The 12,150-nt window shown below is 41.9% G+C and overlaps 1 protein-coding gene across 5 annotated transcripts in view; it reads left to right on the forward strand.

Annotated features, from left to right (window-relative positions):
* The window catches only part of SLCO5A1 (solute carrier organic anion transporter family member 5A1), a 133,415-nt gene that overhangs the window by 113,402 nt on the left and 7,863 nt on the right, over positions 1 to 12,150 (forward strand). For all 5 annotated transcript variants that reach the window (XR_015725829.1, XR_015725830.1, XR_006781924.2 and 2 more), the window contains 3 exons: positions 6,521 to 6,680; positions 8,744 to 8,985; positions 11,208 to 11,272. Coding sequence is in view for 2 of the 5 variants with exons in the window: in XM_045810186.2 (XP_045666142.2) it covers positions 6,521 to 6,680; positions 8,744 to 8,985; positions 11,208 to 11,272 (467 nt within the window). In the remaining 3 variants the exon portion in view is untranslated. The remainder of the gene's footprint in view (positions 1 to 6,520; positions 6,681 to 8,743; positions 8,986 to 11,207; positions 11,273 to 12,150) is intronic.

The raw sequence follows: 12,150 nt of genomic DNA on the forward strand, positions 1-12,150 counted from the left end.
TTTAAGGTGACAACACTGATAGATACTATCTTGTTGAACCATCTTGTTGAACCATTGTGAGGACCGAATAAAGTTCTCGGCACATTCCTTACCCTCTGTGCCTCCGTTCCCTCATCATTAAGATGGGTTAATAACAGTACCAATCTTTTAGAATTATAGAGAGGATAAGATAGGATAAAACCTATACATAATAAGCAATTGATAAAAAACTATTTAAAATGGCATTTTTTTCTCATTTGAAATAAGAGAAAGAAACGCAGAAGGCTTAAATAACGCTGAGTCACACAGTCAGAAAATGGTAGAACTAGAATTTGAACCGAGGTTGCTCTGATTCTGAATGCAATACTTTTCATTATTAAAATATTCTGAAAGAAGAAGAAAGAAAAACCACAAAGAAGCAAGCGCAGTGTATTGGCCACCCTCATTTATTAAAGCTTGGATGAGAAGCTCCGGGTTCACCGGAGGGTGACTCTGCAGGACGATGCATCTTTGAATTAGCATCAAGTGGTCAAGAGGCCCCTGAATAGCTGATGGGGGTTGAGATGTTTTAGAAAGATGAACTTTTCCTGTTGAGCCAAGATGGAGTCATAGTCTTTTTGCAGAAGGCACCTGACGTGTTATTAGTGGTTCCCCTAGAAAATTCAGATTTGACAGCCAAGATGTGGAAACAACCGAAGCGCCCATCGACAGATGAATGGATAAAGAGAATGTGGTGTATGCATACAATGGAATACGATTCAGCCTTAAAAGTGAAAGAAATTTGGCAATATGTGACAAAGTGGATGAACCCTGAGGACATCATGCGAGGTGAAATAAGCCAGTTACAGAATGACAGATACGGAATGATTCATTTATATGAGGTACCTAAAATACTTAGGGTGGAATGGTGGCTTGAGGAAGTGGGAAATGAGGAGTCACTAATCAATGGACATCACGTTTCAGTCAACTCTAGGGATCTGTTGTACGCCACTGTATCGTACACCTAAAATTTGGCAGAAGGGTAGAGCTCATGTTAAGTGTTCTAACCACGATAAAATATAATTGAAGAAAAGAAATTCAGATTTGAGAATTTGATGATTTTTTTCATAATGAAAGATCCCAGGCACTCTGGTTAATATCCTGGCCCATTTCCAGCTCAAGTAATTACATTCCCAGCACCCACTGTTACCTTGTAGGTTTTTGTTTGTTTTGTTTTGTTTTTTGTTTTTTTCTCTTTTTTTAGAGAGGGGGAGGGAGTTGGAGGGGCCAAGGGAGAGAGAGAATCTCAAGCATGTGCCACACCCAGCACCGAGTCTGATGCGGGGCTCCGTCTCACAACCCTGAGATCATGACCTGAGCCAAATCAAGAGTTGGACACTTACCCGACTGAGCCACCCAGGTCCCTTCCCTGCCGTTGTAGTTAGGAAGTGTATGTTGCTTCCCCTCTGCGTCTGTATTTTATACAGGCATGTCGGAATCATCTCACAGCTCTAAGAGTCAGGATTTACTGTGAACACCGTGGCTCAAATAAGATTTTATATAAACACATTGCATAATGTGAGTTCTTTGCTCTTCACCTTTTCTTCAAGTAATTTTAAAAAATGGGGTTGAATCTGATGTCCATGTATGAAATTGTTCAATGGCACTGAGTCTTGATAAATCATTTAATAATGCTAGCTTTATTATCGTTCATTTATCAAGTGTCATCTCTTTGAACTTAAAACTAAGGTCTATTATGTCATCTTCTGGTTGAAATTACTTCTGACTTGAATTACTGGGCCAGAACTTTTCCAGGGGTGATTTCTTGAGCTGTGAAGTGGCGAGGAAGCATTTTCTCAGTTTTCTGTGTTTGGCAGTGACTGTTGGATGGAGTGATCCAAGTTCAACCAAGTCCAAAATCTCAGAGGTTGGGATTTTTCCCTGAAGTTACTTTTCTCAATATAGTTTTATTGACCCAAAGTGCCAAGACTACAGAAACTGAATATAGCCTGCTAATTCAGACCTTTGTTGCAACTTCCCCAAAATGTATTTCATGCTATTTGTCACCACTCCTGCCCTGCCACGTGATGTATTTAGATAGTACTGTACTCCGCTCTCGGGGTACCTCGCATTTCTGGCCACATCGTTTCTAAATTCTCTAATGAAACCATTCATCTCCTCATCTGTGCCTCACGGACAGCTTAACTTACTCAAGTTTTCTCCCATTGCTCTTGGTGCCATTCAGGATCTTTTCTTTGTTATAGACATGATGAATTTTAAAAGAAATTCCTAAAAAGTAGAGGACAGTATGTGTGTCTCTGGATTATCCTAGCTACCTTTAATTACAGGTGTATGATTTGATCTATTTTTGGCTCTTACTAGTAAGCTCTGTGAACTCTGACAGCATCTATCCTCTCCAATATTCAGTTTCCTCATCTAAAAGGTACACAGTCATAATAATTTTAATTCTTGTGAGGAATAAATGAGGTAATTTATATAGAGATCTTGGTGCACAATTCCTGGAGTAAAAATAGGGCCCTCGAAATGTTAGTTTTAAATGATAACGATGATTATGATGATAATAATAATAATTACAAACCTGAAATTGAACAGCTATATATAGCCAGGGAAGCATTTTAATATGAAGTCAAGAATTTAAGTGGAATCAAAAAGAAACATTCTAATTGAAGTCTTCTTGAAGGTTGAGATAAATTGATAGCGATTAAGATATTATGAGAAAGATACCAGTTTTTTCCAGCTGATTAGTATATTTTGCTAAAAAGGTATTTGCTACATGAATCCTATTCTTTTAACCCATGTGACTTGAGCATAAGATGCATAGATGCCCATTGTCATGTTTCTTGATAGGGAGACGCTTAAGGGGAGGTGGAAAGATGGTTAGGGGGCTCCTCTCTGATTTACGGTGACCTGTAGAAGTATATCAGATGGGGACGTCTAAGTATTCTTTAGGTGGGATGATGTGACATACATCGTGAGTGTGTGTGTGTGCACATGCCCATGCGAGAAAGAGAGAGAGAGAGAGAGAGGAGAGAATGAGAGAGACAGAGACAGAGAGAGATATTTGAGAGCCACTGTGTCCTTACTAACCCAGCTGTCACAGCCCCATGGTGGACATTATTACTTATGTTAGACTATGGTCTGTTTGATTATTATATATTACTTTAAATAAATGTTGATCCTTAAGCAATTGATTTAATAAAGAATGGGCAGCAAGCTTGCTCCTTTTCCCTTTTTTGTTCATTTGGTCTCCCTTTGGCTGGTTTTCTTGAAGCCTCAATGATTGTGGGGCATGTCATTGCATCCCTCATAGTTTCTTATTCTTTAAAACCAGCAAGTGGTACTAGATAGTCTCAGGGACCACTCCCATCTTTCTAGTTCTTTAATTCTGCGATTCTTACAGTAAGAACTCATGTATGACTCTTAGGCTTGCAACTTGGACCCCGCAGTTGTTTGTGGGTCCCCTTGCTAGTGAGGCCTTTTTCTTTTCTTCTTTTTTTTTTTAAGATTTTATTTATTTATTTGTTAGAGAGAGAGAGAGAGAGAGAGCACAAGCAGGGTAGCAGCAGGCAGAGGGAGAAGCAGACTCCCCGCTGAGCAAGGAGCCCGATACGGGGCTCGATGCCAGGACCCCTGCATCCCAGGATCATGACCTGAGCTGAAGGCAGACGCTTCACCGACTAAGTCACCCAGGTGTCCCAGTGAGGCCTTTTCCTTCACTTGGAAATTAACACTTACCTTGCCTCTGAACTCACAGGAGCCTCTTACTTGTAAAGCTAACTTGTCAGAAGTGCTGTAGTTTATTGGAAGCGTGATGCACAGTCCTTTGCCCGTGTAAGTGTGGTGCCCCCTGGCCCTCGTGTGATTGTACTCCTGTGGTGGATTCCCTTCAGGCTCATGAAGGGCTCAGGTTGCTTAGTGTCATTCAGGTTTAAACACTTGTATCCTTATTACAACCCAGCCTGTTTTCTGAAAAGGGAGTGACAGTCCAACAAGACATTACTATTCTTTAAAATTTATTTTTTTTAAAAATCAGCACAGTGTAAAGCCTTAACCATGTTGGTATCTTTCGTTTTTTGCGCCACTCCGGCCTTTGCCCATAATGACTTTCCCGTGAATGCCCACTTCTTTTCACTACTATTTCTATTTGTTGCTTGTTTTGATTTTCTTAGAGCTTTATTGTATCATTTCTTTGTTTCAGACATCATGTTCTCATGAGAAAAGCAAACATACCCAACGATGACCTGGGACTGTGCCTCTGTTTCTGGAACTCAGGAAAGCTCGTGCTTCCTGTCATCAGTGGGTTTTGAGCATCTGTTTATATTCTCTTAGATTCCTTTCTCTTGAGTGGACGGACCCATGAAAGAGAGGTGTTTGGGAGCTCGTGGTGGTCATAAATGCATATGAATCATGCTCTTAATAAGAAATTCTTTGTAACTTCTTAATAGCAATAGGAAGAACTATACCGTATGGATTTGGAGCCTGTCATTGTTAGTGACTAAGCATACAGACATATAAAATCCCTTCTATTTGGTCATGGCTTGCAGTGCAGCTCTTGAAGAGCTAGTGAGGAGAACAGTGATGGACACAGAACACTTTTCATATGGTACCAGTTAAAACAGCACTAATTAGCGTTATAGTGAATCATCTGGCCTCTCTGGACCTCCATTTCATCATTTGTGGAATGTAGTAGTAAGCCTAGAATAGACTCTTGCCCTCACCCTCAAGACCACTAAGACTTGGGCAATGGGAGTCGTGCGGGGGTCACATGGGGGGTTAAATTGTGCATGGGGGCACAGATAGAGTCATCGGGGTTGTTGTGCGGGGTGGTGCGGGGTTGTTCTGTGTATTAGAGGGTATCTAGAAGTGTCCCTGGCCCCTGCCCACTGGAGGAATAGCACTCCCTTAGTTGTGACAACCAAAAATGTCCCCTAGGGAACAAAATTGCCCCTGTGGAGAAGTACTGATCTAGAATAACATTTTTTAAAAGTATAAAAGTATACAACAAAATGATATGAATCCAAGAGTTTGTGGGCATAATTATCAAAGTCTTATGACAAAATTTCTTCTGCAGAATGACTGACGTTAGTGAAGAACAGAGCTTATTTCACTTTGACCTCTTTAGAAGCCTTTCTTGATAAGGTTTATTTTTTGAAAGATTTTATTTATTTATTTGAGAGAGAGAGCAGGAGCAGAGGAGCAGAGGGAGAGGGAGAAGCAGGCTCCCCGCTGAGCAGGGAGCCCTATGTGGGACTCAATCCCAGGACCCTGGGATCATGACCTGAGCCAAAAGCAGACGCTTAATCATCTGAGCCACCCAGGCGCCCCTCTTGATAAGGTTTAAATACTGCTATGAATTTGTTCCTTTCATTAAAATTTGAGGACTCAGTTATCAAAGTGTGAAAGAGGACACAGGAGAGAGACCTTTGAATGAAAAATGCTTTCTGTGTATAGAGTAAACACATAGGGTTGGGATGGGCTATGCTACTGGAGGGGCGGTTGCTCAACATAGGCATTAAAGATTAGTTCTGGCACGTAACAGACATTCTAGAATATTGTTGAATGGATGGATGATGAATAGATGAATCTGCTGTTACTAACTCATGTGGCTTTGGGAACAGTATTTCATCAGTGACAAAAATGGTGGTCATAGAAGCCAAGGAAGAGGTCACTAGAGAGCCCCTTTCATTCTCCCATGGCTTCCCTGGGTCCCTCCTGGGTCCCTGCCTGCCTCTGCTCTTCTCTACAACATTTCCTTCTACTTCTTTCCCCCCGCCCCCATATCCTTACCTGCTCCCCCCGTTTTATATGTGTTGCCTGAATTGATTGTATTAGAACTTTTCATATTGTGTCATTTCTTTGAATCAGACATCGTGATCTTATGAGAGAACAAACCCACCACGTTGACTGTGAATCCGCATCTGGGCTTTCTGAAGGAAGGACTGAACGTTCCTCGCCGGTTGTTTGAACCACAGTAGTGATGTGATTCCCGATCTTCTTTGAAAATCACTTACGACTCAATTTCTAGAGTCCCATGTCTTTCTTTGATAATTTATTCCAGAACAATTGACGTTTTCAGTCAGAGGAACCCCTGTCGACAACTGTGATGGATGGGTTTTGTTTGTGCCCTCCTAATGGTGTTATTGATCTGATACAGAAAAGCAGTTCCTCTCTTTATAGTTGAAGAAATCGAGGCCTGGGTTTGTTAAGACAGAGAGCTGAATATCTACAATAAGTGGGTGGTTACACGGGGGTTAGAACTGCTGAGCCCAGATCTGTAGCACCAAGATGGAAGGTAGAATAGAGGCATGATAGATCATTTGATACGGAACTCTTGAATTTATAGTACCAGAAGACTGAAACATTTTTCTTTGTGCTGTGTGTAAAAGTCATGATAATTATCCAAGGTGGTTACTTTACAGTACCATAGCTTTGATTTAATGGGACCAGCTTTTCTAAAATGGACAAATTACTTAACGTCGAGAACTTTCTTTAGAGTTTTATTTTAGTAAATGTTGCTCATGACCTGCTTTTTTCTCTCTAGACCTTCTCTCACCATGCCTCACAGGAACCTGACAGGAAGCTGCAATGTTAATTGTGGTTGTAAAATACACGAGTATGAGCCAGTCTGTGGATCGGATGGAATTACATACTTTAACCCTTGTCTGGCTGGCTGTGTTAACAGTGGTAATCTTAGCACCGGGGTGAGTGTTTTTCACAAGTTCCTGTACTGTTGTTGATCCAACATCCTGTGACAAGGACGTGTTAGAATTCATATACTAACACTCGGCTTCGGTCCCTCTTTTCAAGAAACATCAAATAACCTACAAAAGATGTCTTGACAAAAAGCCAGAGGAAAGAAAATTATGCAATGCTATCATTTTTTTTCCAGGGACGATTGGAGTGTGTGGGTACAGTGACTTTTTCCACATCAGCCTCCTCCCACTTTACATTCTGTGCCAACTCAGTGAAACGCGATAAGGCTCAATGCTAGGCCTCCCATTTCTTACTCTGCCAGGGCCCTTGCGATGCATTTGAAGGTCAAGATGAGCACATTTGGTGCTAATAGGAGAGCACCTTCCCTGATCAGAGTTTGTGAAGATGGGCAATAACTATTTTTCATAGACTATCAGGTTGTTTTTTTTTTTTTTTTTGACAGTAGGTGGGAACTCTTATTTTATTTTATTTTATTTTATTTTATTTTATTTTATTTTCTCTTTCTTTCTTTTGTTCTTTCTTTCTTCCTTTCCTTCTTTTTCTTTCTTTCTTTCTTTTTTTTAACTTTCAGAGTAAAGATATTTCTGTCAGTTCAAGAATAGGCTATTTTGAGAATTCCCTTCCCTGTGAATTATAAATAGGCTGTAATACTGTGGGAGGTTTTCATATTCTACTCAGTTCTTTATTGAGCCTGGTTTCATTCTTTGCATAAGAACAGATTGTAGGAGGCTGCTGTAATTAAAAAGGTTAAGGTGCATTGCCTTGTACTGTGTAGGTGTTAAGGGATTAGACCATTGACTGTTTTGGGATTGTCATATTTGATTTCGGAGTTTTAAGCTATAGTGATAAATTGAGAAATCCTGTTGCTGGCTCCTCATTATATAATTGGTGAGCTCCAGCATGTGACCAAGTTGGAAGAGACAATGAGCTCTGTCCTCAGTGGCTAAGTCCTTCCCCGGGGGTGAGCGGGGGAGTCCTCTAATGCACAGCCTCATTCTTAAAAAGAGGCCTGCAGTCCCCGGAGCACAGATGGCCAAATGGCATCCCATCCTTGTATTTGTTGCTACTGCTTCTCCAAGTAGCTGAGGGCGCACAATGACAGTGAGTTCAGCTGATGTCTTTTCAGTAAAAACAACATAACAGGCAGAAAGATTAATTGGTTGCTTTTATTTGAAATGCCTTTTTAGTTCCTCGAACTAGCTTTTTTTCAAACGAAACAGCCAATGATATGTTCACTGGTCCTGACCCTGGAGTCATCATGGAGGCATCATGAATTCTCTGCACTCATTTAAAAAATATTTACTTTAGGTCCTACACTGTGTCCAGGTTGATGCTAGGTGCTCTCATGGGCACAAATAAACAGAAAGCTTGGTTCCTGTTTTTGAGGGGCTTCTCTAATTAGAGAGCCCGAGAATTAAACAGCAGTGGAAGCAGCACATAGTTGTGACCAAAATGAGCATATGGAATGTGAATGCTATAGAACGGAGTGTTGAAAGCTCCTTATAAAAGTTTAGGTTTACACGATTTGGCCAGCAGACATTGTTGGATGCACACTTTGGATCCTTACTGTTAGCAATGAGGCTGTGTTTTCACTTAAATATTATGCATATTTTTTAAAATTTAAATTCAATTAGCCAACATATAATACATCATTAGTTTCAGATGTAGAGTTCAATAATTCATCAGTTGCACACAACACATCACATCACGTGGCCTCCTTAATGCCCACCCTCCAGTTGCCCAGGCCCCCACCTCCCTCCCCTCCAGCAACCCTCAGTTTGTTTCCTAGAGTTAAGAGTCTCTCATGGTTTGTCTCCCTCTGATTTCTTCCCATTCAGCTTTCCCTCCCTTCCCCTATGATCCTCTGCTTTGTTTCTCATAGTCCACATATGAGTGAAGCCATATGATAATTGTCTTTCTCTGATTGACTTATTTCGCTTAGCAAAATATAATGCCTATTCAAATACTAGAGCTATTTTAGAGCTTTAAACTTTGTCTTCATTTTCCTGTGCTTTAGGTTGGCTCACAACCGATCTTTGTCTTCCCTTAGATAAGGAATTACACAGAGTGCACCTGTGTCCAAAGCCGGCAAGTGATCACCCCACCTACAGTGGGACAGCGCAGTCAGCTCCGCGTGGTCATCGTCAAAACCTATCTCAACGAGAACGGCTATGCTGTGTCCGGGAAGTGCAAACGGGCCTGCAACACCCTTATCCCCTTCTTAATTTTTCTCTTCATAGTCACCTTCATCACAGCATGTGCCCAGCCATCAGCCATCATAGTAACACTCAGGTGAGAACAGCACTCAGCTTCCAGGTGGGTTCTACACTCACAATTGCCAGAGTACACGTTCCGAGCTGGGATCGATGTGGTAGCGCGGAGAGGAAAGCAACGTCAGATTGTGCAGGGAAGCGCTCAGACCTTTGCTTGTTGAATTTAGGAGAAGTATTTCCCACGTCAGGAAGGGAAAGGAAGGTTGTGACGTTTCATACCCCAGAACTTTCTTTATTCAGGTGGATTCTAGTCCTGTAGTCTAGTGAAACTTCTTTTGGGTGCCTTGGGTTCCTGAAGTCTGTGCCCTTAAAGGTTCAAGTTCAGGAGCTGAAAGCGGTCGCCATGTTAGCCACGCAGAGCCTGACTCCAGATGGGGCAGGAAGTCATTTGGTGAAGTTGCTGAGTCTCGGGTACAGGCAAAGACTATTTTTTTTTTTAAAGATTTTATTTATTTATTCGACAGAGATAGAGACAGCCAGCGAGGGAGGGAACACAAGCAGGGGGAGTGGGAGAGGAAGAAGCAGGCTCATAGTGGAGGAGCCTGATGTGGGGCTCGATCCCGGAACGCCGGGATCACGCCCTGAGCCGAAGGCAGACGCTTAACCGCTGTGCCACCCAGGTGCCCCACAGGCAAAGACTATTATCTCCAACCTGGTAGGTAGTCAGTACCTCCGGGATCAGTGACAGTTCACCTGGGGCCTGCAATTCAAAATGTGGATTTCATGAATTTTACTGTCATATGAAATTTTGGAGTTGAACCAGGGAAAGGACAGACTGGGAGATGTAATTCTTCAGTTATTCATGCTACGTTTTATTATATATCCCGTTTGTGGGTTTTTGCTTATAAAAGAACACAGACGTTACTTTAATGGAAGTCCTGTTAAAAATGTTGACACGGGCCCATTCAGATCAGTGTGTTGGCATTTGCAGTAAAGGCTACAGTGGGCAAAGGAGGGAAGGGGACGGCGCGGTGAAGGAGAAACTCGCCCACGGCGGCTTCAGGGGGATCAGGGGAGGCAGTGCAGTGAAGGAGTGAGGAGGAAAGGGAATCCGTCCTCATTCCTCCTTTACCTCCTCCCTGGCTCCTCAGTACCCCACACAGCAGGGCACCTGGTGGTCCCACCTGCTGGGACGTCATTCCTAGCAAGGCGGTTGGGCTGTTGGCTGCTTCTTCTGCACATTTTGGCTTTTCTTCTATGGGATGCTGAGTTAGACGTTTGCCAGCCAGTCCCTTCCTTGACAGTACGATAACAGCACCTGGTGGGAAGGCCCATTGGTTGATTCACTCAGTTCCTCCATCAGCAGGTAACAGTGGTGTGTGCAGCATGGGGCAAGTTGCTAGGTAAGGATAAGGAAGGTGGGGTAAGATGGCAGGTGCATTGGTCCTGGGGAAGTGGGCACGTTATCCCTAGAACTCAGTGCGTATGGGACAGAAAAGATCAGGTACTTCAGCATTTTAAAAAATGAATCCTTAATAATCTTAATTTTTAAACTTTAATTCTGTAAGAGATGTTAAATAACCCAGATCAGGGCTGCCCCGTGTCATCGTGCTCGAACATGGCAAATCACCAGCTGGCTTCTCACTCAAAACTTCAGAAAAAGGAGCCCTTTAATCTTTGCTAATTACAAATCAGTAGATTCCAATCTTCCTGCCATGTGGGAATTACTTGGAGCCGTGTGGGAATTACTTGGATAGGTTTTAGGAAAAGAAGAAAAGAATGAGGTGGTGGGGAGGGATTCACTCTTTTTCTAATGTTTGGCTTGTTTTTTTACTTTTTTCTTGACTCTCCTTTCTTTAACTTTTTTCCTCTATACTTTTCCTTGAGAAATCACGGGAGTAGCTTTCAGCCGACACACCTACTCTCTGGAAAGTGTAAGCAAATAGAAAAACAAGAATGCGATAGCTGGGATAAATTATTTTATCTGTTTTTTTCACGGAACTGGTTTCAGAAGCTCAGAGCCACTTGTGTACCTTCAGCCATGAACCTGTGGCCCTCCACCCGTGTTTACCCAGAAACAGAGCTAATCAGAGCTTCTCTGGAGTCTTCACTGGGGAGAACTCACTCTCCGATTCAGCTACATCAGCAGGCTTGTTTGGCTGTTGTTGAGAAATTCTAGTAAATAAATATTTTGGCACAGCAGCTCTGTGGTCCCCGGCTCCGCGCTAAGCTGGCTTGATTTGATGTTCGTTTTCTTGAGGCCGGTGTTTTCAGACATTTCTTTCTTTCCCTTCACTGTAGGTCGGTAGAAGATGAGGAGAGACCTTTCGCGCTGGGAATGCAGTTTGTGTTATTGCGAACACTTGGTATGTTCCTGAATTTCCACGTGTGCCTCTTAGTTCCTCTTTACAGATGGCAAATTCTCACTGTCCTTTAAAAATGGCAAGTCAATCATTTGTTACGGTTAGTAGCAGCTCGGATTTTATGGGTTAACGGCAGGGCACAACTTCCTTATTTTCTGATTTGAACTAGAAGCTACCCAGTTCTGTCATTTGATGAAACAGATCACAACTGACTTTGGAACAGTTTCTTTTTCACCATGAGCACAAACTTGGGTTAAATTCCCCAAAGTGTTTTTGGTATGGTAAGAAATATTGAATCAAGCCATTGTGATGGGCTTATGATCCTGGCATTTTTGTGCCTTTATGCCTTTTTAACATGAAAGTGATGGAAATTGGCATTCTATTATTTGCGAAAATTTTAATTCCTTCTTTACAATAATTTTATTGGGCCAGGCAAAAAGCGTACCCATCAAGTTTTCTGAGAAAAGAAATTAAAAATTCTGAAAAGAAAAAAGAAAGATCCCCAAATTGTTACATTGGGAGTCACCTTTACTTATTAACAAGAGAAGCTCATTAGCACTGTCAGTGTATTGCAGGGTTCATTTGGGCGTGAAGAACGTCGTTCTGATTTTGACGAACACTGTATCGCTCTGTGGTGGTTTGGAACAATGCATGGGAAATATCATGTGAAGTAGCCCATTGCCTTGATCAATTTCAGTATTGTAATTGACTTCCCCATCACCAAGCATAGTTTTTCTTTCACAAGTGGCAGTCTGTCATTTTCCTCAGCTGTTGTTTCTCCCAGTAATCAGTATCATTGTCCACAGGACAAAAAAGAAAAGAAATAGGTTTTTTGATTTAAATTTTTAATTTCCGTTTTGAAAGGTGAAACACTTTAAAAT

Source organism: Ursus americanus, chromosome 9 (assembly GCF_024610735.1).
Source record: "Ursus americanus isolate L20-20 chromosome 9, mUrsAme1.1.p, whole genome shotgun sequence".
In the NCBI taxonomy this organism is placed as follows: Eukaryota; Metazoa; Chordata; class Mammalia; order Carnivora; family Ursidae; genus Ursus; species Ursus americanus.